General features: G+C 40.6%; 2 protein-coding genes across 2 annotated transcripts; both read right to left on the bottom strand.

The window, feature by feature from the left end:
• Positions 1 to 2446: 2446 nt before the first annotated feature.
• fem1c (fem-1 homolog c) lies at positions 2447 to 14954 on the bottom strand. Its single transcript, XM_054773656.1, has 6 exons — positions 13623 to 14954; positions 7318 to 7487; positions 6435 to 6623; positions 5819 to 6330; positions 5566 to 5742; positions 2447 to 4632 (listed from the first exon to the last, which is right to left on the bottom strand). The coding sequence occupies exons 1-6, from the start codon at positions 14164 to 14166 to the stop codon at positions 4368 to 4370; spliced, it is 1857 nt and encodes a 618-aa protein (XP_054629631.1). The 5' UTR covers positions 14167 to 14954; the 3' UTR covers positions 2447 to 4367.
• A 175-nt stretch (positions 14955 to 15129) lies between these two features.
• On the bottom strand, positions 15130 to 26226 carry tmed7 (transmembrane p24 trafficking protein 7). The gene is made up of 4 exons (XM_054773657.1): positions 26117 to 26226; positions 25636 to 25846; positions 17658 to 17903; positions 15130 to 16408 (listed from the first exon to the last, which is right to left on the bottom strand). The coding sequence occupies exons 2-4, from the start codon at positions 25792 to 25794 to the stop codon at positions 16172 to 16174; spliced, it is 642 nt and encodes a 213-aa protein (XP_054629632.1). The 5' UTR covers positions 25795 to 25846; positions 26117 to 26226; the 3' UTR covers positions 15130 to 16171.
• Between the last annotated feature and the right edge of the window lie 1003 nt (positions 26227 to 27229).

The raw sequence follows: 27229 nt of genomic DNA, 5'->3' as shown, positions 1-27229 counted from the left end.
TTGTTGAGTGCACATGATTCACTTCAACAAAGTCACGTTAAGGCTCACGTGTTCGATTCCAGGCCGCGTGACAATCGTTTGACTTGTTCCACACTCCAAGACCCAGAAACAGTTTCATTTTATGGCCTGTGATGACCAAACAAAGAACCTAAACAAGGCTAATGTGGGTTATCTGAGCAAAAGAGTGATAAACGGCTGTGATGAGTCACCGCTCAAGGCTGATTGGCCATGAATTACAACCATGTGACCGCTTACAGATGTATTTATATACGCTGTTTGTACCGTGGGTGCAGTTGTAATGGAGATAAATTGAGCATGTTAAGTACACAGAGTTAAAGTTGACTTTGTGCGCTCTTCAGTCAGTTCGTTTTTTTATTATTAATTTTTTATTTTGGCCACTTCTGGAAAGCACATGGGCGCACGGCACAAGCAACCCCTCCCCGTGGTGTTAAAAGTTCAAAGGTTTCTGAGGCCACATTCCGCTTAAGAGAGGTGCGAGTTCAAGAGTCTCAGCAGCCAGGCGTAAACGTAGCAAGCTAACCATCCCCATGTGGTTGCAAATTCATCGTACAGGGCGTGCACGAATAACAAAACACGCTAATTAAAAAGAAGACGTCAACATGGCATTCCAGAGGTGATGGGGAAAGGTGCAATGTGATACCAGACATGAACTGAGACCTGTCAAACACATAGCAGAGGGAGACCGGTTTCTCCGCCTGCAGTGGTTAGCTTAACTTGAGACATGATAAATATGAACATACATTTTTGCCCATTTTTATTTTTACAAGTACTTCCACTTTATTTTCAGGAATATTTTTTCCTCGGAATTTTATGACTTTTTCCTCAAATATTTTTTTTTACTTTATTTCCATAATATAACTTTTCCTCAACCCAATTTTCCAAAATGTACAACTATTATGTTTAGCTTTGTTTCTCGTAATATGACAATTTCGCCTTAAATATTTCAACTTTCTGCTACTAAAATTACATTTTTCCCCTCATAATATTACGAGTTTCTCATAAAAAGTGCAACTATTCTTGAGAATATGACTTTTCCTCTGAATGTTGTGAATTTATTTTTGTAAAATTACAGCTGTTTTTTCCATTTTTGTTTTTATTTTTATTATTAATTTATTTTTTTACACATTTTCCGACAATTTAAACTTTCTTCTTGCCAATTTTCATCTCGTAATTATTACTTTAGTCCCATAATATTTTGATTTTATTCTCGTAATATAACTCTACATTTGTTTTGTTTTTTTTCCTCATATTATGACTTTTGGGAAAAAAATATTTTCATTTCAACTTTATGCTTCTAAAATATATTTTCCCCTCATAATATTAGGACTTTTTTTTTTTTGCAAAATTACCACATATCTATTATTATAATAATTATCTGTACCCTAATATTTTTACTCAAAAAACACTGCTCTTTTCTTCCATCTTTGTTTTTGTTTTTTTGTTTTTTTTTACTTTTCCCATTTAAATTTTATTTTTAGAACGTGCCATAAAAAAAAATAAAATAAAAAAAAAAAAACTTTGGACACCCATTCTATACACCAGGCCTGTCCAAAGCCCCCAAAGTATTGTTATCGGGCCTCAGCACATTGTAAAATACAAAACAACAAACAAAAAGCAGCAAAAATGAAAAAAAAAAAGAGCAGTAATTAATGGAAGCCCGTTCCACCATTGAAAGAAAAAAAAAAATATCCCATTGGTAAGTCATACTTATGAGATAAAAAGGTTTAAACTACGAGATAAAAAGTCATAATTACAAGATAAAAAGTCAAAATTACGAGATACAAAGTCAAACCTATGACAAACTGCGCCAACTTCTTCATTGGAGCCTTTGTCACATGGCACTCGGCACATGCACAGTTTAAATCTCAGAATTTCAACTTTCTCTCTCAGAATTAGGAGTTTATCTGATAATTTAATTCTTATTTCCAGTGTCCACAGTATACGACTTGTTCAGAATGTTTTACGTGTAATACAATGAGACAAATGGTCAAATAGTAGCCAAGTCCTGCCCATGCCCATGCAAAGATGCTTGATGGCGGCCATATTTTTCAACCCACATTGCTCAAATCTGACACATACGGGCTTGTCAGTCCCCCAAAAGTGTGTACCAAATTTTGTGGCGATTCATCTAAACACCCTAAAGCAGGGGTTTCCAAAGTGCGGCCGGGGAGGCTTTTTTTTTTTTTTTATTGGCTCACGGAACATTTAAAAACAAAAACAAAAAAAACAAAAGTTAAGAAAATTAAAGTAAAAATATTAGGGGGAAAAAAAAGTTGTAATCCAACTGAAAAAAAAGTCAATTTTATGATTTTAACATAACATTATGAGTAAAAATAACATTTCAGTAGCATAAAGTTGAAATAAGAAACCCAAAAAAAGTTTTTTTTTTTTTAAAGTGGTAATACTTTCAGAAACAACAAATAAGGAAGGAAATTAAGTTCCGGAAAAAAGTTCTGTTATGAGAACAAAGCCAAAATATTATGGGTGTAAAGTAATATTTACAAGGTAAAAACAGCTGTAATTTCACAAAAATACAGTCAATATTAAGACAACAAAATGTGTATTCTCAAGAAGAAAAGTTGCACTTTCTATGAGAAGGCATTTTAGCAGCATAAAGTTGAAATATTTAAGAATGAATAGTCATATTATTATGAGAAACAAACCCAAACATAAAAGGCTTGGGGGAAAAGTGATATTATGGAAATAAAGTCAAAATTATTGGAATAAAGTCAATTTACAACAAGAAAGTTGAAAATGGAAAAGCAAAAAAACAGCAGAAACTGAATTTTTTTTTGCTGCAATTTTACAAGAATAAAGTCAAAATATATAGAAAAAATAAGTGTATTCTAGAAAAGTTGCACTTTTTACGAGAAAAAAGTTGAATGATTGAAAAATGTAAACACAATTAAAAGAAACAAAAACTAAACAGTAAGAAGTTAGTGTCCCCCCCCCCACAGCGTGCCTTGAGCAGTGTGAGAAATTTCAAGTCAATCAGACTTACCGGTTTTTAATAACAGCGCCACCGTGTGGTGTATTTGCCCCCCCACAAAAAACAGCAACACAGGAGGGGTGCTTGATTTTAACTCATTTTCCACTCTTTCGTGCGAGCGGTTCAGAAGTAGAAGCTTACGGTCGCGGGAATAAAACTTTCACAGGACAAAAACGGGCTGCAATATCGGGACCATCCTTGGAAGAACACCTAGCCATCAGAAAACAATCTAGGTTGCCATATCGGGATGTAGAAGCATGTCAAATAAAAAAAGAAGACATGGGCAGACAAGCGTACAAGTGCAACATGAGTTTATTGTCAAATTAGTTAAGATGTGAACAGGATTAATGCCATGATCCAATCTTAATCTCAGCTGTGAATTAAAGTGCTGATTCAGACCAAGTTGCCCTGTGAGTGGTCATACATTTTTCTATGTCAGCTTTTCTGGTGGAAAAACCAAAATCCATATTATGAAATCCTACAAATGATGGAGGGAGCCCTTTCCGCCCCCCCTTCTCCACACACCACTAAAAAGCTAATGTGCAAACATGATAATTCACAAAGCCTTACTCTTTCATGAGGAGTGCGGGTGTCCTGCGATATGACATTATGTTATGTTGGGGGGAGGGGGGGGTGCTCACTGGGCTGTTCACTGTGGCTTCTTATGGCAGCTGTGTGTGCAATTCATTAGGGATTTTGTCCTCCGTGATCTGTAAAAGCTCTCAAGTCCTTCACTCTTTTCACGGCAAAGAGCGGCGCGGAGCAACGAGGTACTGCAGACACAGAATTAAAAACTGAAACAGTCTCTTTCCAACAGCCTAGCCTGTGCATAGAAGGAATAAAGCACTTGCGGTGTTAGCGGACAGTATATGTAAAGCTTTTTATACACTTGGAAGTGGAAACCTCCACGCCCCCCAACCCCCTAAAAAAGACCCCTCCTGTAGAATCCACACCTCCACTTGGCAGATATCCACACTTGCATGACAATTCAGTTGGAAAAGTACAAAAAAAAGGGGGGGGGGGGGGGGGTGGTAGACCTGAAGTTCCAGCAGATGTCAAACTGCAGCAATCTTTTGTTTTTGACAAAAAGACCTGCGGCAGAAGTTGGAGCCAGCATGGAGAAAAATCTCTCAAGTGTCATGTGATGATAATAAATAGCATTGTGGAATATGCCAAATTGTTTTCCTAATGCGCAAAAAAAACAAACAAAAAAAACCCAAGTAGAAATCCTTTGCCGAGTTTATCCGGAGATGCGTTTTGTGTCAATTCACCACAACACCCAATCCTCCGTTTGCCCGGCTCTCCAGTTTGAGACAGAGGCTGGATTCCACCGTGATCTTCGTCCATCCGTGAGTCATCATCTGTGGAGCTGGACGAAGGCCTCTAGTTTTTCGGGGATGTTCCCCTGGTAGCGGAGGCTGTGCTTGATGATGACCCTGGCGGCCAGGCACTGCAGCGTGGTGTGGTTGATGGGCTGGACCACGTTCCGGGCCAGCTCCTTCTCGTCCAGGAGGTCGCAGGCCGTCTGCTGGAAGGCGTTGGTGCTGTCGAAGTGAGTCCCCCACGACACCAGGAGGTTCATGATGTCCGAGTGGCCGTTGGACGCGGCTGTGTGAAGCGGGCTGGTTGGCGCAGAGCGGGGGAAAAAGTGGCGTCACACGCCAATTTTGGAAACAGTTTTTTTTCCCTCCCACCACCAAATTTAAGCACTTTTGACCTCTTTTATCATCATCATTACTACTACTTTACGCATAAAGCACATTAACCTCACACTTTAAATGTATTTACTGTTGTATTGACTGTATTTTACTAATTCATCTTGCTATATTTACACCTGTGTACTAAATGACATTAATATAAATGATTATACTATAATAGACTGCATGGTTGGAGACAACCTGTGTTTCGCACCATACATATAATACCAATAACAATAATAATAATAATAATAATAATATTACTATTATTTATTTACTGTGCAATAAATATTTTTTTAAATCCACTCATTGGACAAAAAAAGCTCTCAACAATGGGAAAGAAAATCATAATTGATGGATAACTCATAATTATATTACATTATAAAAGACATTTTACAATATACAAGTATTAAAGCGAAAGTTTTATTTTTGTGATATACTAAAAATCTACCATAAAAAAAAAAACAGTCTAATAATGAAATATTTCTTTGTAGTCCTGGCAGTCCTACTGTATAGTATGCTTTATATAGCTCATCTTTAACGTGTTAGATGTCTACAGTATTTATACCCCCCAAATGTTATACAGATATTTTTTTTAAACTAAAATGAGTCTTCTTACTTGTTCATTAGTTTTTTTGTCCCATCACGTAGGGCGTTCATTTTCCCAGTGAAAGGCCAATAAAGTTTTATCTATATGATTTTTATTGACTTTTACTTTTTAACTGCGGAGGGAAATGAAATAAGAATATTTCGTGCTGAAGTTTATGCACTTGGCACATTTAGTGACAAGTCGACAATTGTAAGCGTCGCCTTTAAGATGATATTCTTTTGGAATCAAATCAGGGTGGAGAAACAGACCTGTTATCGTCGTCGTCTCGACAGTTGACGTCGGCGCCGCACTCGAGAAGGATGGAGGTGACGATGAGCGAGGGGAACTTGCAGACCGGGTAGCGGCCCACGCAGGTGGTGTTGCGGTCCACGGCCAGGTGGAGAGGGCTGAAGCCGTTCTTGCCACGCGGCTGGAGCTTCAAGAACCTGCAGAAATGTGCGGGACAACAGTGAATCCCACCAGGCGCCCTCTAATTATTTACAGCCTGAGACATATGCACACCTGTAGATGGTCTCCTTCTTGAAGTGGTCCTGCTCCGTCGTGCACGGCACCTTCTCCAAAAGACAGACGAGGTGCAGGATGATGGAGAGTGCCTTGCTGAGCTGGGCGGGATCCAGAGGGAGCGACCTCCTGTGCTGTATGGCACGCTCGATCTCCAGCACGCTCTTGGTAAGGATCCCCATCAGGTCCTCAAAGGACACAGACGTCCCCAGCAGCCCCTTGGCCCGGTCCTGCAGCATGAAGGAGAAGAGCTCGGCGAAGGACAGCAGGCTGGAGGCCGTCATGGGGCTGAGGGGATCCAGGTTGCTCTGCTGCATGTCCAGGGCGTACTTCCACAGATTGATGCAGCGCTCAAAGTTCCCAGAGTCAGCGTAGACGGCGCCGCGGTATCGGATGTAGTAAGACGTGTCCGGGTGCTGCGGGCCAAGGATCCGCTCGCGGATGAGCAGAGCCTGCATGCGCATCTCATCGGGGTCTGATATGAGCCCGTCCAGTTCTTCTCCATTTGTCACCTGGAGAATGGACAACGTCCAAGCAACAAAATCATCAGCTTCTGAGAGCACTTCGGAGCCCAAAAGGCCAGCCTTGCAACCTGACACACTTTAAAAGGACTCACCTCCCTGGCGTAGTCGTAGGCCATGATCAGCTGCTTGGGCTCCGGTTTGTGGACCACGTTGTTGCCGTCCATGTACCTGAAGTCCATGGCTTTCTTCCAGTACTTCAAAGCTCCAAGCAGGTCTCGCTTCTTGTCCACAAACGTGGCTCCCAGGAGCTCCAGGGCGTCGATACGCTCCTTATGGCTGGTCTAGGTATAAAAAAATAAATAAATAAATAAATAATAATAATAATATTTTTTTTTCTTAAACCGTGGTCATTTACTTGCACAACACAGCAGCAACTGAACCAATGTTGTAATAGCGGTAAGGCGCAAACTGCTCAGGCAGCATTAATAACCCTGATGAGTTCACTGTGAGCAACACGCGTAAGTTGCGCAACCAACATTTTAAAGCGCACATAGAGGTAGATAAAGCGGCTGGATGCTGACCGTTCATGATACTTCAAATGCAGCTACTGCCATCACTACACAACTAAAAAGGCATTTACGGTTAAAAGTAGGGATGTCCGATATTGGCCTTTTTGCCGATAACCGATTTTGGAGATATTGTCCAACATCACCTATCTCCTGTCATGGAATTAACACATTGTGGTGACATACTATATTGTTTGACATTTATCTTGGAAATGAATTTAGTATCTATCTATCTATCGTACTTCCGTTTCTGAGCCATGAGGTTGTTGTAGCCACTTAGCTAATGCTACACACACACACACACACACACACACACACACACACACACACACACACACACACACACACACACACACACACACATTCATTATAGGGAAAAACCCAATGCCGATATTACATTTTATGCCAACATCGGCCATAATATCGATATTATCCGACATCCCTAGTTATAAGTGATAGAAAGCCGCACCTGGTGGTGTGTCGTCAGGTAGTCTACAATGTTCGTGTGGCCCGTGACGCTCGCGGACAGCAGAGGGGTCATGCCGTAGCCGTCCTGCTCCATGGACGCTCTGTACTGCAGCAGCATCCGCATGATCTCCAGACTGCCGGACTCTGCACAGTCATGGAGCGCTGTATTGCCTGTGGAGAAGAAAAACATCACGGTAAAAAGGGGATATTGAAAAGGTTGGAGACTCTCAATTCACAACTTAAAAGTTAAATGGTACTGATTGTTGCCAGGCAATACACGCAAAATGGAGTGCACTACTTGGCTGCAACCAGCCGAGGCGCTGTTGATTTATTCTCAACTAAAGAAGGGCAACATGACGTCAGCTATGGGAAGGTGACCTACATGAAAGTATTCAAAAAAGTAAAAGTAGGACACTGAATGAGGTAAAAAAAAATAAAATAAAATAAAATAAATAAAGTGTTCCTTCTTGCTTTCCTAAAAAGCTACTTAACATTATTTGCAAGTATTTATGAAATTAAAGCTGCCAACAGTGTTGAAAAGGGCCTTCGCACCCCCACGCCACCCAGGGTTCACGAGTCCAAGGGCATGCACATTCCATTTCCTGTGGCCACTGGGTGGCGCTGAAACAAATTCAGAAAAGGACATATGTATAAGCTTCAGGGTGTCATCTTCTCCATACGTACCAATTATGACAGCTTAGTGGCAATTGTCTGATTAAAGTTTGCTGCCATGCCCCGCCCACATCTTATGGAACAGCCTAAAATCCTTCGCAATATAACATCGCCCGTCTGTCTAGTATCTGTGATTTTCATTTGGGTTCATTTGGTCCAAGTGCCTAGGACTATCCTTCTATCCATTTTCTATACCGCTTCTCCTCTTTAGGGTCACGGGGGCATACTGGAGCCTATCCCAGCTGACTTCGGGCGACAGGGGGGTACACCCTGGACTGGTCGCCAGCCAATCGCAGGGCACATATAGACATATAAACAAACAACCATTCACATTCACATTCATACCTACGGACAATTTAGAGTGGCCAATTAACCGAACATGCATGTTTTTGGAAGAAACCGGAGTACCCTGAGAAAACCCACGCAGAACATGCAATCGAACCCAGGTCTTTCCGATCTCCAGACTGTTATTGTGTTGGCCAACATGCTAACCACTAGACCACCGTGCGGCCCACAGTAGATACAATCAGAAAAAAATAAGACATAACTAAGATAACAGACCCACACGTTAGCAGTTGCTTGTTTATTTTCTTCTGGACAGTACTTCCTACGATGGCTATTGTCTCATCAACGTATTGTGATGGTGGCTTTACACTCGTATTACCCAATGTAGTACATGTCATAAAAGAGTAATAAGCCATTTAAGATGTAAATAAAACTGCTGCTCCTGTGTCACAGTAAATGTCTTCCCTAGCAGACCTTAGTGGCGAGCAGACATATTTATAGAGGAGGTTCAGAATCGTGTTTCAGCTTGTCGTGTGTTATGGCCCTAACAGTAGCCTGTGTGATTATTATGACTATTATGTTATTATTGCGCCTGTTGTGACGATCACATCTGGTGGTTGTTTCATCGAACAATTACTGTCACCAATTGGCCAAAGTAGAATACTACATTCACAATTACAACGCTTCTTCTGCCTTGTATTTGTTTATTTAGCCATTTTTATGCTTGAAAATGCTTGATTTAGGCCAAGAATAAGTACAATTTGCTTAAATATGCATTTAGTCCATACTCAACTACCAAACTGCAATCATTAATTACTTTGTGAAAACTCGCAATAGCGTGACGGCGCGATATTCAAACCACGATGTAGCAAGGGACGACTTTAGTCAGTTTGCCCTGCACTGTATCATTCCGGGGAATCGCGTGAACCCAAACAAAGCACCCTATGCGTTGCTGACTCACCGTCTGTGCATTTTTTATTGCGTGCGGCTGCTAAATAACCCGCCATGGGGCCCAAACAAAGTGCGAGTGCTACCACTTTTATAAAAGAAGTTGAGAAACACTAAACAGGAAAAGAAAGTCATCATAAAGTAAGAAGATGCCATCCTTCCCTTCTTCCTTCTCCGCTCCTCACTGTCTTTTACCAACAACAGTCTTCAATAAATGTAAAAATTATGTTAAATGTTCATTTGGCAATTTAGTTTGGCATTTATAATTACTTCATTGTCATTTTCTGCACCTAAAACTATAACTATTCCCTGTAAAATGTATTTTTTGTTCATTTTTTGGATGGATAAATTGTATTTACATTATGTCCAGAAGAAAAAAATGCCTCGGTTTTCGTTCACACTTTTAGAATAAATTAATGACGCTGCAAAATCAGGAGCAATGAGGTCTGTTTCAGCTCGTTGCACATGAGTAGAAGGAAGACCATTCTTCACGGAAATCACAAGAGCGGCTTTCTCAAGTACGCGACGTGTTGCTGCGTGTAAATCTCTTTCACTCCAACAGCAAATGACAAGGTGTTCCAGCTACTACAAAGCTTTACAAGGATTCCCCCCAAGCCTAATAGTGTCTTCACCTGACAACCTGTGCGCGGGGTTTGTTTTCAACACGGCAGGGAGGCAGGTCGCATCACACGTAAAACCTGGCGAGCCAGAGATTTCAGACTGCGTGGTATTTCTGAGCAAGTGCAAACAAAGTGTACAGTAGTCAGGAGTGAGTCATTTTTGTGCTGGCAGGTGTACCTAATGGTGCTATCACTTGCCTTGGAAGTACAGTACTACTGCAGAATTACTGTGAAATCTCATGCTTGGGAGTTTGACCCACATACCAAGCATTTGAGATATTTTAGGACATCTCATGGAAAAAAGAAAAAAGGTTAAGTGATGCAACTTGTTTCCAGTGCACCGACTGCAACAATAATGTTATTCATTAGAGTTGGCCGACTTTAAGCGTGTATTTGAGGATTAATGTCACAGCCGTAGAGCTGCTTGCTGCACCTGATTTAGACTTTAGGGATGTTCTTGATTAAACTGTTGTCCGTTTACCCTCCGCCGCACTTTTGAGTCCAACTGATCCCGAGCTCAGCCGAGACAGTCGACGGTGAACATTCGCGTCCCTGAGGGTGTCTGCAGAGACCATAACGGATGCAGCACCGTGTGTGAATGAGTGCAAGCCAGTATACACTTACAGCATACAGTACACTGAGGTGTTCAATCAAATATTGCCTGTACTTCATGGCCAGAAGAAAAGTTGTAATGGCCACTTTTTCCTGCTAGACCAAGGGTGTCCAAACTTTTTCCAGCGAGGGCTGCATAGTCAAAAATGAAATGATGCATGGGCCACTTTGATATTTTGTGAAGCAACACATGTTGATACACGTGAAGTTATATACATTTCAAGAAAAAAAACTGCATCTCAGCTTTGTGATGCAGGTGAAAAATTAGTATCAACCTTGCTCTTCTTGTTAAATATTTTTTTTGTTTTTAATTGTCCTTTCGCAATATGATGATTTTATTCCAATAATATTTGGACTTTATTTCTAAAATATTATATATAAGTATATATATATATATATATATATATATATATATATATATATATATATATATATATATATATATATATATATATATATATATATATATATATATATATATATATATATATATATATATAAGTATATATATAAGTTCCCCCCCCCAACCTAATTAAAAAAAAAATTAACTATTTTTGTTTGTTTCTCATAATATTATAACTTATAAACTATACAACGAAAAACACAATTTTTCTTAAATATATTAGGAATATATAATATAATATGCTTTTCATCATGAACAACCCCACCCACCCACTCACTCACTCACTCAGCAGCGGATCTCATTCTCCAACAGACTCCTCCTGTTCCATTCCCACAGTAAACGCTACAGGACTTCATTCATTCCACATGCCATCACCTCACCGGTCTGTAAAAGATGATTCACCTTATTGCACTGTACTGTCTGCCCTCCCTTGTAATAAAATGTATATTTAATCTTATACACCATATTCTACACACTATTTGTAAATATGTAAATCTTGTTTCTGATATTCTTTTAATTTATCTTAGTCTTTTTGTTTTATTATATATTCTCCATATTGCATTTTATTTAAGAGCATTTGTCTTTTTCTTCTGCAATTGAGCTACCGTAACCAAGCAATTTCCTTGGTCGATCAATAAAGTCCAAGTCTAAGTTAACTCTGCTACTAAAATGACGTTTTTCCTCATAATGTGAATTTATTCTCATAAAAATTGTCACTTTTTCTTGTTAGATTACAACTTTTTTCTCTCAATCATGCTCTTTTTGCTGTCTTTTTAAATTATATTTTTAGAATGTGCCAATAAAAAACAAACGAAAAAAAACACAGCCGTGGGCATCAAATGTCGCCCTGGCCGCATTTTGGACACCCCTGTGCTAGACTGCAGAAAAATGGCAGAGAGACACCGTGGCTCACTGACGTTCATTCACTCTTGTTAGATGTTCTGCTTTGACTAAAGCGGTGACATGTGCGCATAATAAAAACGTCACGTGTTTGTCTCAATCTTATCTGCAAGATTAAATCCTGTTGTAAAAGCACAATTTAGGTCATCCAATCCAGAAAAACGGAAAGTAGGCAATTGTTGGCCTCTAATTTGGAACACTGCTCAAAACTATAAGACTATATTTATTGGTTGTACTAGATAACGCCATATTAACTGCTTGAACAATCGATTGTGTAGAATTGATATATGTGTATTGCTACAATTGCTATTGTGTATTGCTACAATGAGGGTACTAAGAAATAAATGAAACATACATAATTGGGAGTGCAACCAGCAGGGGCGCTGTTTATTCAGTCTCAACTTGTTTGCTGTCTAAAGCAGTATAGAACAGCCACTGTAAAGACCGAATAATTAAAAAGGACCTGATACTTAAGAAAAGATGGTCCCAATACAGAATTAAACAGATTATGCAATCCCAACGTTTGACACCCATAAATCAGACTGACTTGAAATTTCTCACACAGCTCAAAGCGCTGCACAAAAAAACCCACTGCAAGTTTATGATGTTAAGTCGAATCATCACAAAATTTGGCACGCACCTTTCGGGGACATAGAAGCAAGTGTGTGTAAAATTGGATCAAGACTGGTCGAAAAACATGGCCGCCATCAAGCACAACGTTGTTGCAGGAGCAAAAACTTTGTGGAAATCTGCAATACTGAATCTTGAATACATGTATGCTAGCATGTCTTCCAAAGCATTCTGACCACAACCCATAGGGGGCGCCACAAATGGATGTATCATTCCACACAGGAAGCGTTAGCGGGTAATGTTTGGAGTACTTAAGGTGAATGGGGTGTGTTGTAGTTTGGACAGGACACGCAACCAAAATTTACAGGTTATTCCTGGGGCATTGAGGTTTGAATGACGCTGGTAAGATGTTTTGGACACGCCCAGAGTCAGAAATGACATAGTTTCTACCATGACTGTTCAGTTTAGTGGGATGAGTCATATGCTATGGCTTGACTTATTGTTTCCAACTGATGACTGTAAAACAACTCCGCTCAGTTTTGATTGACACCGTCCAAGAGGTATCTATAATATGTTTAATATTGTTTGGGAGGGGGGGAGCGGGGTATAGAGCTGCAGGGGATCACACTGAAGCTAAATAAGGTAACCACAACAGCGCTGCCAACAGTCAACCCAAGGGTCCAGCCAGGCTGTCTCATTATCTGTCCATTCATCATCACATGAGCCGAGCGGTGTTTTTAATATTTACACTGCCCGTTTTAGTTACAGCAGAAGTGTGATCTGCTAAAAAAAAAAAAAAATTAAGCATGATTATTGTTATAATCATATTTTGTATCTAGATGGATAATACTGTACTGACCCGAATATAAGACGGTATTTTTCATCAATGAACAACAGTCATCAACAACCATGGAGGCTTTAAAAAAATTTGTATTAAAGTTTTTTTTTTTTTTTTTTTTTTATCCTGGAAATTTTAATTTGTTAATTTTGTTTAAAAAAAAATATTTACTTCGAAATAAACAAGGGTCACCTTATATTCGGGTCAAGACAGTAATAATTTTCTGAGGGAAAAAGTTTGACTCCTCAAAAATGTTATTACTAAACCAGTATCTTCTACGGGAAAAATTCTTTAGAATACCCAACAAATGGTAAACAATTTTCTTCCCTAAAAAGGGAGTTTTCGCTCGACTCATGGTTCTAGACCTGCTCTGTGTGTAAAGAGCCTTGACATTATTTTTTCAGGGTTGCCTTATTTTCGTGTCAACATAGTATAGTTGAGTGCAATGCTCCACTGACCTTTTACACTTTTGCGGTTGACATCAGCGCCTCTCTCCAGCAGGTACTGTGCAATCTCCTTGTGTCCTTTGTAGCAGGAGATCATGAGACAGGTGTGTCCGTGCCTGTTGGCCACCTCCAGGTCCGCCTTGTGCTCCACCAGGTACTTGACGATGTCCAGGTGGCCGTCGAAGCAGGCCGCCCTCAGGGGGGTCGAGTTGGTTAGCGTGGTGCTGTTGACGGAGGCTCCGTGGCCCAGAAGGGACTGCACCACCTTCAAGTGCCCGGCGGCGGACGCGGCCCAAAGCGGGGGGGCACCCTCGATGGTTTCCCCGTCGAAGTTGACAGAGCCGCCCATCTCGACCGGAGCACAGCAGCACTCCAGGAGGTACTCCACCAGGTCCAGGTGACCGTAGCGGGAGGCCATGAGGAGCGGGGTGGCGCCGTTGGTCTTCTCGCCCATAAGCTTAGTCACCTCTGGTCCATCTTTGTTCTCCAACAGCTTCTGGAGGAGCCGGAGCTTGCCGTCTCTGGCTGCGTTGAACACTGCCGTCTTTAAATCCATGTTGGTTTGTATTATAACAAGAACAATAACGACGCTAAAAACAGGAGGATGTCAGTGTGCAGGGCAGCCTTTGTTTACAGCTCGACTTTAAAGCTAACAAAGCTGCTAGCTGGCGCTCCAGGCTTAATTCCTCTCCACTTTACAATCCAAATGTTGTCATGGCTCACTTGCAGTGGATTCAAATCAAATAACTCTATATAATTAAACCTTGTATGTGTCCCTTGTGTCCGGTAACGCATTTGTCGCTAGCCAACTTCGTCCAACTAGCAAGCTAGCCGACTAGCTTAGCTAAGCTTCCCTTTCCTGCTGGTTCATCTGGTACTCACCCAGTGAAATATATTTGTCTCCCAGAAGGAAGCCTCCATGAATTGTACTTTCCACGGCTGTCATACTCATACGAAGGCAACTGTGTCGTTTACCCAAAGCGGGTCAAAATAGGGGGAATCCACCCCCACCCGTCCTAGCTTAGCCTTCAGGGCGGCTTGTCTGTCTCGCTTTCGGTCAGGGTCAATGCGCACAAACGAGGAACGTCACCACAAAAAAGGACACAAAAAAAGTCAAACCACAATGAGCCGGACAAGTAATCTCAGCGCCCAAGGTGAGGTAAACACGGAAGGGTGTCCATCCACCCACGGTTCTCCCGGATGATCACGACTCACTTTCTGTCGAATGACTTGCGCTGGTCTCCCCTATTTCACTCCTCCAGAGGAATGATTGACGTGTCAGGTGGCCAATCACAGAGCGGCTAGCTTAATACAGCTTCAGCCAATTGCAACGTGACAAATACTCCCCATTTTCTTTTTGAATTGAATAAAATGTTCCAACAACAAATTTAACAGCAATTTAATCCGGTTTAGCTGTTTTCTAGCCACCAAATAAAATGTGAAACAGTGCGCTGGAAATACAATTGGCCGGCGTTTGATTCTATCGCCCTCTAAAGGCTAAAATGGGCAAAAAAAACACTTTCAGTTTCGGCAGTTTATTCATTCAGCCATCCAAATAACTTAACATCTCCGCAGAGTGCTTCAGAATGTTTTTTTTTTTTTTTAATAAACACTCATCAGTGCACAGGTAAAATATCAAAACCCAAGCCACAAATGCCAAACAGGAAGGTTTAACTACCAGAAAGCTTCCAGCATGGGGGGTGGTGGGGTTAAACTACAGTCCCAAGGGTTGTGTTGAGAAAAAACATTTTGGAATTAAACAGCCACTGTTACTTAGATTTTTCATACAATATGAGATGTATTTTCCCTGTTACATTCTGCATGCAAATTCATTACTGAACTTCATCAGATTGGTCTTTTGCTGTAACAGTTCTTTTTACAGGCTCAAATGTTTTTAGCGAAATGCAATATAAACTGACCTCATGTATTGCATGGTTTTACAGGTACAAGCTTGCTGTACCGCATTTGTAAATATGATTTTAAAAATTGTGTAGAATGCAGTGTTGCTGAAGTCTTACCAAGATAAATACAATTTGAAGAGCACTAGCTAGAACCCTCAATGTCTTACTTTTTGTAACCATGACAGGTGAGATTAAAAAAAACAAACTTGTTTTGATCTGTTTTGGGTCATTTTCTTATCAAACATTTGTTTTAGTGTTAATGTCACCACAACCCTACATGACTTATTTCAGGTCAAAATCGACGACAACTCAGAAACAAAGGGTGCGAGATGAGAGTGACATAATTTTGGGAATTTTTCCACACATAAAAAACAAAAAAAGGGACATCATTAAAATATGCATGGCAAAAAAACAATACTGAAGGGACTTGCTTTACACCAGTAGTAGATATTTAAAAGCACAATCTTTGTTTTGTACCCCTTCTAAACTTGTTTCAAATCTCTTTGTAGAAAACTTATTTGCAAGGAGTCTCTTAGAACAGCAGTGTTGTATACGTTTCAAAGTTTAATATGATCCAAATTTTCACCTGCTGTTCTAAAGCCACTCATTGCATACAAGCCAGGCAAGGACAGAAACACCGCAACCGCCGTCCCAGCAGTGTTACGATCCCATGCGGGTGGTCGTGGTCTTCTTGTCAGAGAAGAAGCTCCTCAGTAGCAGCACCTGGCTGATGCTGACCACAAGGAGGACGATGGCCTCGCCGATGGACCAGAAGGCGACGCGCGTGTTCAGGTCCTCGGCCCGGCTGCGTCCCTGTGCCTCGCGTAGGCGGAAGTGCGTCTGGTAGTCGATGACGGACTTGAGGGCCTCGTGGATGGACACGCAGGCCGACTCCAGCTGAGATTGTGTTGAAAAGAATCCGAAATCAACGAGGGGTTCAAATGCTTCATTGCAATCCTTCAAAAAGTGAGCCACGTTACAAAAAGACTTGACTGAATTTAAATACAGTCGTCCCTCACTACGGTTTTTCAAAAATGTATTAATACATGACCACTGTTTTATGGTCGAGTACGGTCAATTATCTGTCCATCCGTTTTCTATGCCGCTTATCCTCATTAGGGTCGCGGGGCTACGCTGGGGCACATACATCCTGGACTGGTCGCCAGCCAATCACATATAGACAAACAACCATTCACACTCCCATTCATACCTATATGATTCTCCAATTAACCTAACATGCATGTTTTTTGGAATGTGGGGGGAAAGCGGAGTACCCGGACAAAATCCACGCACGCGCGGGGAGAACATGCAAACAAGAGACAACAAGAGATTCAAACCCAGGTCTTCCGGATCTCCTGACTGTGTGGCCAACATGCTAACCACTCGGCCACCGTACGGTCACGATATATTATTGGTTAAAAAAAATATGCATCGTTAGCAAATTTTATGTATTCTTGGCCTAAATTCAGAATTTTCAAGCATAATAATGACTAAATGCCAAATACAGTTTAAAGGATTAAAGCAGTGGTCACCAACCTTTTTGAGACCAAGATCCCTGGTCTCGGCCGTGAACCTGAATATACGTTTTGTGTTGTTTACTGGTTGTTGGTTTCAACATTTCAGGTTTTTCTCATGATGCCTTTTGCTGTATTTTTATCATTTTTGCTCTTTTTAAAAATTTTATTGTGTTTCTGCAGTGATGCAATGACAAATGAGCAATGGGCCGCCGCAGATGGCCGCTGAGCCGCACTTTTCGGCACCCCGACTTTTGTGGCTCTTGGTCGGGGTTGGGCTTGTGGCATCGGCTCCGTGAGCAAACCACAACTCTTATAGGGCTTGTTGGCTCAGAATGAGGAGAAAGGGCCAGCCCTTAACGAGCGGCAGCGTCGCGGCTCAGATATTTTTTTTGGAGGTGAACGTCTACGGAGTTATATTTGTGCCTTAACTTTGAGGTACCAAAGGCAGATTTTGAGCCCTATTAACGCGCAATAATTACTGTCGTGTGCGCAGGCACATCGCTGCATGCGCTCTGTCAGTCCCTCCCTCTCTCGCTCGCTCAACCTTTTCGCTAGCGCAAGTGATTTTCAAAAACACCAAGTACAGTCTGCGAAAATTGGATCACTTGCAGTTCTTAGAAAACACTTACGTGGGTGAGCGCCGTGACCCTGTTCTCGTTGGGAAAGAGCGGCGGGTCGTCGCCGACCTGGAAGTCGAAGTACACCGTCTTGTGGGTGAACGTGGAGAACTCGTTGCTGAAGCAGAACTTGTAGGTGCCGTCCTTGGCCGCTGTGAAGGTGAAGCTGTCGTATTGCTTCTTCATCTCCTTGTACAGCGTCGTGCCGTCTGGGTCCTCCAAGCGGCAGTCCACGTCGTAATGGCCGCCTGTCACCACCTGGGGAGGAACATTGGATATGAAGTCATTTAGTCGGAGCTATTCCCCCCCTCCCTCTCCTGACCACCATTCTCACACAAAGCATTTGCGCTTGTCCCATCACTTCTGCACTGCTGTATTACTGCACTCCCCCTTGACTTTTCCAGATTATTTCCAGTCTTTCTGATTATTTATATCTTATAAAGTGGCAGCTGTCAATTACTTACAAGAGGAGTGATCCCCATAGCCAAATGGCACATTTTATTGGGCACACAAATGCAGTCGCCTACAAGCGAGCATGCTGTGGGTTATGACTTATTATTATTATTATTATTTCTATTACGAAATAAATCAGATACCATGAGTAACTTTTGAGGATTGATCGTGTTAATTGACACGTCTACTATGCACACGAATGTAGTGGCTGGTGTGAAAGCGTGCTTTGGCTTCTGACTTTTGGATTATTTTGACTTTTTTTTTGTTATTTCTATTATTAAATGTGTCCATTATCATTAGGAATCATTAGGAGCAATGGCAATTACTACATAACACGTCTTTGTTATGTACACACACACTTAGTGACTGGTGAGCAAGCGTGCTGTGGGTTCTGACTTTTGGATTACTTTGAGTTTTTGTATTTCATTCCTATTCTGAAATGTGTCGGTTATCATTAGAAGCAATGGCAAACTCTAAATAACACATCTTTATTAGGAACAGTAATGTAGTTGCTGTTGAGCAAGCATGCTATGGGCTCTGATTTATGTTTTTTTTGGAGTTTTCGTATTTTATTTCTATTATAAAATGTGTACACTATCATTAAGAACTTGCAAGGAGCGATCGCAATGGGGGGTATTCTGCAAAGCGAGTTTAGTGGGTTAGCAAGCTGTGTTGTGTTGCAAGCCGGACTTACGTGTTCAGCGAAGGTAGCGCTCTTTTAAAGCAGCTGTATCACCATTGAAACGTTGGCTAAATTCATAAACAGGTCAGGACCAGGTTATGTCCAGGCTTTCAGCTTAAATCCAGCTCTGAAAGGGACACTGTTTCACTGTTTAACTCATTCGGAGATGGAGTCACCATTTATTGAGAACCTACGAGGTTCCCGAGGGAACATGGAGAAGAAAAAAAAAAAAGCGCATTCCCTGATGATATTATCCATCTATAAGCAAGATTTTCAGACATGGGAATCGGACAGATATGCTCACACGACCACCAGGAATTAAAAGCAATTGCAGCAAATTGCGGATATTTCCACCTCCACGCAAAGAGAAGTTCAAGGTATGCGAGAGGAAATTAAAGGTCTGAGAGGAGTCAATGGTGAGATGCAAAAAGAAATAGGGTCCCTAAGGAAGGAAGTTCAAGGTCAGAGAGCGGAGAATAAAGCATTGCAAAATGAAATGGGGTTATTAAGGAAGGAAATGCAATGTTTGGAGAGTGGAGAATAAAGAATTACAGGAAAGTAATGCAGCATTGAGTGCCACTCTCAAAAAGGAATGTGAAGAAAAAGATAAAATCATTGAGCAGCTGAAAATCACCATAGATGACATGGATCAGAACACGAGAATGAATGACGTGGTCATGACGGGACCTCGAATCAAACCAATGTCCTATGCCAAAGCAGTGGCGAATACTGACGAACCAGATGAAATGGATGTCGCCTCAACGGAGCAACAAGTTGTTGATTTTTTGCAATCGAAGGAGGTGGATGTAGACATCCAATGTATTGATACTTGTATCCCACTGTATGGCAGGAATCGCACGACACCCGTCATCATCGTCAACTTCACTAATAGGAAATTCAAGGTTGCTCTGCTGAAACAAGGAAAGAAGCTTAAAAGGAACAAACGTCTACATCACATGTGTCAAACTTGTGCTCTGGAGGGCCGAGACGCTGCAGGTTTTCTCTCCAACCAGTTTCTTCAGCAGGTGATTTAATTGATGAGCTCCTTCCCTCAAACTGAAGGTGTTGATCATTAAAATCACCTGCTTTAGTGACTGGCTGGAAAGAAAACCTGCAGCATCTCGGCCCTCCATGGCACGAGTTTGACGCCCCTGGTCTACATGAATGACCACCTGACAAAGCGCAACGCTGAAATTGCTAAGAAAGCACGTGATCTGAGGAAGCAAGGAAGGATCCAAGGAACACGGAGTGCAAATTGCAAAATCGTCATCAAAGTAAATGGAGGACCAGAGGCCAGAGTTCTTGTTGTCAAAGACCTCATCTACTGAGGCCTCCCGACATGGAAGAAAACAGCTCTAATATGCCACAGGAAGATCTACAATTGGACACTTTTTGCTTCACAAACAATTGGATATGGAAAAAGACATTGATCCGGACTCAAATTTTTTCTCTCATATTACCAATGACTGCTGTTATTATACGGAGGAGCAATATAACAACAGCTTCATCAACGACGACAAGTTATCCATCATCCACATAAAAAGCAGAAGCATGTATGCAAACTTTACTAACATCAAACAATATTTGAATCAATTCAAAGAACCTTTCAAAGTAATAGCAATCTCAGAAACTCGGATCCATGCCAACAAAGGAATGGACTTTGAGCTGGAAGGATAAGAAATGATGTGTGCAATTCGGAACAATTCAAATGGAGGAGGTGTGGCCGTATACGTGGACAAACATCTGAACTACAAAATGGTAAAGAATATGTCATTTGTCATTGATAATATTTTAGAATGCATCACAATTGAAATATGTAAAGACAAAAGCAAAAATGTGCTAATAAGCTGTGTGTATAGAACTCCAAAGTCAAAGATTGGAATGTTTGAGGATTGGATTAAGACAACGCTTACAGGCATAGGTCAAAAAACTATTTTTATATGTGGAGACTTCAATATTGATCTTTTGAACCCACACAAGTACAAGGAAATAGACGACTTCACAGACACTATGTATAGCTTGAGTTTATATCCTAAAATCATTAGACCAAGTAGAACAACAGACCACTGTGCCACCCTTATCGATAATATATTCACCAATGACTTTGATAACGATACTATCAGTGGCCTGCTAATTAGTGACATTAGTGATCATCTTCCAGTGTTCACAATTTACAATGAACATTATAATAAAAGACAGGTGGAGGCAAAAAAGACTTTTCAAAGACTGCGGACAGAGGATAGAGGATAGAATCTGTGCCTTTAGGAAAGGCCTAGAATAGGGGTGTCAAACTCATTTCCACTTAGGGCCACATCGACATAATGGCTGTCCTCAAAGGGCCAAATGTAACTTATAAATAAAACTAAATGTAATCAAATGTAATGTAAAATAAACATAACAACTCCTTAATGTTAAATAACTCTACATTTATGACTTATTCAAGTGACAAACATTACAGTTGCAGAGAAAAAAAATATATTTTTGTTGCTCTGTTATAACATAAATCATTTGAATTTGTCAGCTTATGAAACCCACACTACTCCATCAATCAAGGATCAAACTATCCAAGTGAATTAAGAAAAATAACATAAAACTCAAGTTTTTGTTCAAAAGGTTTTTGTCAAAGTTAAAATGGGCTTAATTACTGTAAAATCAACAACTGTGAGCTGCTAACATGTATGACAGATATAGCATTTTACAAAAAAAAGCCTGCACAGTCTTGCATCCAACTGATGGTTTGACTACAATCATTTGTCTGCATGCAAACATAAAACCTGCAAATACTAAATAATTGCAACAGCAGCTACACGTAAATAATATGTAATCAACTAAAAATTACAAAATAAAAGTTGACTCAGTTTACAACTATATTGGTCAAGTTTTTAGGTTAGTAACTAACCTAAAAACTGATATTTGTAAAGTCTGTAATTGGTCGGGACACACCTGCTCACAGACCTTTAGCATGTACTGCTTCAAAAAACGCTCCCTCTGAAAAACACTTGGAAGCGTGGGCAATTTCTTCAGCCACAATAAAGCTAGCTTCCACTGCCGCATTGTTTTTGGCTGTGGATTTCGTGACCCCACACTGCTGCAACTGCAGTTTGCCTTCTAATTCTTGGGCAATTTGTTGCTTTTCTTGAAGGCTAGCTTTGGCGTAATTAACTTCGTGTTTAGTGTCAAAATGCCGACGCAGATTGTACTCTTTAACAACCGACACAGCTTCGTAACACAAAAGACATACCGGTCTTTCTCCTTGAAGCACAAACAAGTACCTGCCTTCCCATCTTTCTTGAAACGGTCTTCCATCCGCATCAACTTTTCTCTCCCCGGACATTTTGGGATCATTATTTATTTGTCAATTCAACTCGATGGCATTGATGTGGAGACACTGCCGTTTAGTGGCGGTGAGCTGTCACTTCGTATAGTAGTCGAAAGGCATTGTGGGAAATGTAGTTTTTTTAATCAAAGCACACTTTTGACCTATTTAATTGCTCTCGCGGGCCACATAAAATGACGTTGTTCTTCATGTGGCCTAGAAGAACAAAGTTGGGAGAGGGTCTACAGTGCAAAAGATGTGGATGAAGCATATGACAACTTTCTAGGTACTTATATGGAGCTCTACCATAAGAACTGTCCCTGGCAAGAAAAGTCCAAGAAGCAAAAGAAAAATAACCAGCCATGGATGACAAAAGGACTAAAAAACGCCTGTAAGAAGAAGAACACACTATACAGGACATTCATCATTCAACAAACTACAGAAGCAGAACAAAAGTATGAGACTTACAAAAACAAGCTAACCACTATCTTAAGAGTGTGTAAGAGGGAATATTATAGTCATGTACTTGACTAATAGGAGGATTGAAAAAAAGGACAAATCGTCGTCGTTAGACTCTTCTAAAAGAGGTAGTGTTCTGTGGGTGGTGTAGAATTAAGCAGGCCTATTAACACTTCATAAACTTTAAATCACACGCTCTGTCCGGGTTGTATCATAAAACTCTAAGCCTTCCTCTCTCCTCTTCCTGTAACTGTTGGTCCCATTAGCAGTGTCACAGTGCCCACTGCTGGTCAAACATGTACCAGTATAAATATGGGTTTGCCGGTCAAGCATGTAGCAGTATAAATATGGACTTATAAGGCAAAACACATGAAAAAATATACCAGTCGGCTTGTGTTCGTATCTCCGAATGTTCGCACGTCGGATGTTCGTTAGTAGGGGACTTAGTGCATCTCTATATTGAATAAAGCAAAATATGTTCTTGATCAAAAATCACTCCACACCCTGTATTGTTCCTTAGTATTACCATATTTAACGTATTGTGTGGAGATATGGGGTAATAATTACAAAAGCAATCTTCACACACTCACTGTACTGCAAAAAAGATCTGTGAGGATCATTTATAATACCAGGTATAGAGAACATACAAACCCTTTATTTTTAAAATCACAGATATTAAAATTTGAAGATTTAGTACTTTTTCAAACCGCTAGAATAATACCCAAAAACCTCATACAGTATTTGTCATTCAGAGAGGAGAAATATGATCTTAGAGGAAAATTAAACTTAAAACATTTATATGCGAGAACTACAGGCAGAAGATTCTTGATCATCACAATGATTGTTCTGTCAGTTTTTTTTTTAAAGTTTATATATATATATATATATATATATATATATATATATATATATATATATATATACATACATACATACATATATATACACACACACACACACACATATATACATACATATATATATACACACACACACATATATACATATATATATATATATATATATAAATATATATATATATATACACACATACACACACATATATATACACATATATATACATACATTTTTTGTCTGCTTACTGTTATTTATTATTATTCTGACATGGAATGCAGGAAGTTAATAATATGTACTGTACAAGTGTGGAATAGACGGGGGGTAGGATTAAATAAGCTTTGCTTCTTCCTACTCCTTTTCAAGATTCAAGAGTTTTATTGTCATATGCACAGTAAAACAGGTAGTTCTGCTATGCAATGAAATTCTTGTTCTGTTCATTCTCCCAGAAAAAAAAAGAAAAACAAGAAAATGAATAAGAACATCAGAAACATAAATACCAATAAATTAAGCAAAAACAACAGAAGAGACATTAATACAAATAAATAAAACAATCAATAAATAAATAATAAAGTGCTATGACTGTGTGTGTGTGTGTGTGTGTGTGTGTGTGTGTGTGTGTGTGTGTTGCATGCGGCGTGTGTGAGTGCTTCGTTGAGAAGCCTGATGGCCTGTGGGTAAAAGCTGTTTGCCAGCCTTGTGGTCCTGAATTTCAAACTCCTGTAGCGTCTGCCTGACGGTAGGAGTGTGAATACTGAGTGTTGTGGATGTGTGCTGTCCTTGATGAGATTGTGTGTTCTGCGTAGGACTCTAGATTTATAAATGTCTTGCAGTGAGAGGAGGGCTGCCCCAACAATGTTCTGTGAGGTCTTGATCACCCGCTGGAGTGCCTTCCTATCACGTGTTGTACAGTTACCGTACTAAACAGTGATGGAGGCGGTAAGGACACTTTCGATAATGCATCTGTAGAAGCAACTAAGGATTGTGGTGGGCATGCCAAATTTCCTTAGTCTCCTCAGGAAGTACAGTCTCCTTTGGGACTTCTTGATGATTTGTTGGGTGTTGAGAGACCAGGTGAGGTCCTCGCTGATGTGTGTGCCAAGGAACTTGAAGGTTTTCACCCTCTCCACCTCAGTCTCATCAATAAACATGAACAATAAAATAGCAAAAAGTAGAAACAAACGGGAGAGTGAAACAGAGACGTCTGCCACGGAGGGCGCCATCTTGCATTTTTTGAACATGTGGAACTGTGAAAGAATGACTCATGAGATGTATTCCATTGTCACCTTCATGTTCAAATAAACTAAACCAAACCAAACATGCTCAGCATTATTCTGTCAGCTGTCCCTTCCTCGCTCTATTGGCAGTGGACAGTGTTGCTGTTAGCAGTCGTAATCTTTTGGGATCTCCCTATAACGCTCCACAATAATTACATACTCATTTTTTGTGAAATCCACTGGCTGGGATCGCTTCCCTTTTCAGCAGAAGTCGAGTAATATGACGTCAAACGCCCCCTTTCATGTGAACGCGCCAAAGAACGGACTTGACAAAGTAAATTGATAACCACCGTCGCGGGACATATCAAGTCTGATTGTGGATGTTAGGTTTTGTCGAGTCGCATCTTGAGCGCAAAGCCTGGGTTGACCAACTTTCATCGTATACCCCCTACATGACATATCTTTCATATACACACATTTTGCGGCTGGTGATCAAGCGTGCTGTGTGGGTTCTGACGTTTGGATGATTTGGACTTTGTGTGCTTTACTTCTATTATAAAATGCGGCAGTTATCATAAGAATTTGCGAGGAGCGATAATCTCGACTGCTTTGCGTGTGCACGCAGTTGTACCGTGCTCTGGCCCACCTCTTCCAATTGTTCCAAAGGTGGAGAAATGTGTCGAACTTGAGCAAGGCTCACAGTACTCACAGGAGTCAAACGTGCCAGACTTTCAGTGATTGGCCTGGTGATTACACCCTAAATAGTCAATGGGAGTGAATGGTTGTATCTATATGCTCTGTGATTGAGTGGTGACCAGTCCGAGGTGTACCCCACCTCTTGCCCTGAAAGTCAGCTGGGATAGCCTCCAGCTCATCCGCGACCATAATGACAAGATGTATTTTAATAATTTGATGAATGGATCAACATTCAGCAATAGTTGGCTGTACACTGTGTGTTACAAAGAATGCATAGAAGCAAATTTGCACAAAAAACTGAAGTCAACACACCTGGAATTCCAACGTGCACTTGGTCCCCGTGGTGATGTCCTCGTAAAAACACTGCTTGGCGTTGTCAGGCAGCTCAAAAGTGAGCTCGGAGCCCAGCACCCAGCCACATAGGAGCTGGGCCCACAGCACCTGCAACATCACCCGCAAGGAGCCGTACATTTTTCTCTCGCAGGCCAAAACCCCCAAAACTTCAAGTAAAATGACAAGCAACCTGCAAGTAAGAGAGCAGACATGTAGTTAAATGCTATTTTGATGAGGGAAAGATTACCGAGCAAAGCCGGACGTTGTCATTAGCGACAAGTTAGCATAATGCTAACGGACAAGACGTCTGGTCATTGTGTCGTGGACACAGAAAACCGCTTGCACTCGGGAAGGCCACGCATACACCGTGTCAGCACGTCTTTATATTTCAAATAAAAGTAAGCCAAAACGATAAACTGACGTAATCACACTTTTCTTTCTATTCGCATTCTCTCCTCACCTCAATATGCAGCTCCTACCAGGATGCGACTTAAGCAACGTTATTACAATCGGAACACAGCATTGGCTAACATTTGTGAAAAGCCCGCCTCCCTCCTATCTCCGAATGGTTTTAGAACAGAAGGAGGGAGGAGCTTTGTCGGATCACGTGGTTTGACGTAAACTTGTTCCGTTTTCCAACGTGGCGGGTGCTACGTAATTGTCCTAGTTTTTTTTAAATAAAAACAAAAAATATATTAGCTAATTTTAACTAATTTGTATTCCCAATGCAACATAAATAACACAGTCTTTTTTAGGAAAAAAACTATGTGAATTTATTCACAACAACGTTGCAAAAAAGTTTGTCTTGGAAGATTGTGTTGTTTGGCCACAAAATAATAATTATCATTACCTGATAAATCTTTTATTGTTGTCAAAATATCACCTTCATAAAGCTATGCGTTACTCCTTTTCATGACGTGTTCAAAAAGAGGTGGTACGAAATGGACTTAATATTGTTTTTAATAATGTGCTGTTATTGCTTAAAAGGCAGCGATAAAAGATATTTATTAACTAAATTCACCTAGTTGACTAACGATTGTGTTACAACAACGCTCCAAAAATATACTGTCCTTGAAATGGTCATTTTAATAATAGATGACGACCAGTCCAGAGTGTACCCCGCCTCTCGCCCGAAGTCAGCTGGGATAGGCTCCAGCATACCCGCGACCCTAGTGAGGGTAAGCGGCATAGAAGATGGATAATAGATGAGTGACATAGTCTAGTAATATTTTTTAGTACACTATAGTGTCGACACAGTCACAGTTACCTTGAAAAACTAATGTGATTAATGGTTACTGATTACTCCTTCCAAAAGTAAGTTGGTTATGATTACTTTATTTTAAAAGTAGTTTACCAGCTGCGGACACCCCGCCCCCACCCAAATACACATGACAAACAGTTTTGCCAATACACAGTTATGCAATTTAATAGTAATTTAAAATTAATAATAATTTAACAGTAATGTATATCCTGACATTGAAAGTTGAACTAGAAATATAAGAACCGCACACACGGGCTTCCCCGCGGACCCGTATCCAACTCTCGCGAGACCAAGCCGCGCGACGTTACTGCG

This window comes from Dunckerocampus dactyliophorus, chromosome 4 (genome assembly GCF_027744805.1).
Source record: "Dunckerocampus dactyliophorus isolate RoL2022-P2 chromosome 4, RoL_Ddac_1.1, whole genome shotgun sequence".
Classification (NCBI taxonomy): Eukaryota; Metazoa; Chordata; class Actinopteri; order Syngnathiformes; family Syngnathidae; genus Dunckerocampus; species Dunckerocampus dactyliophorus.
This window is presented reverse-complemented; position numbering and strand designations above follow the sequence as displayed.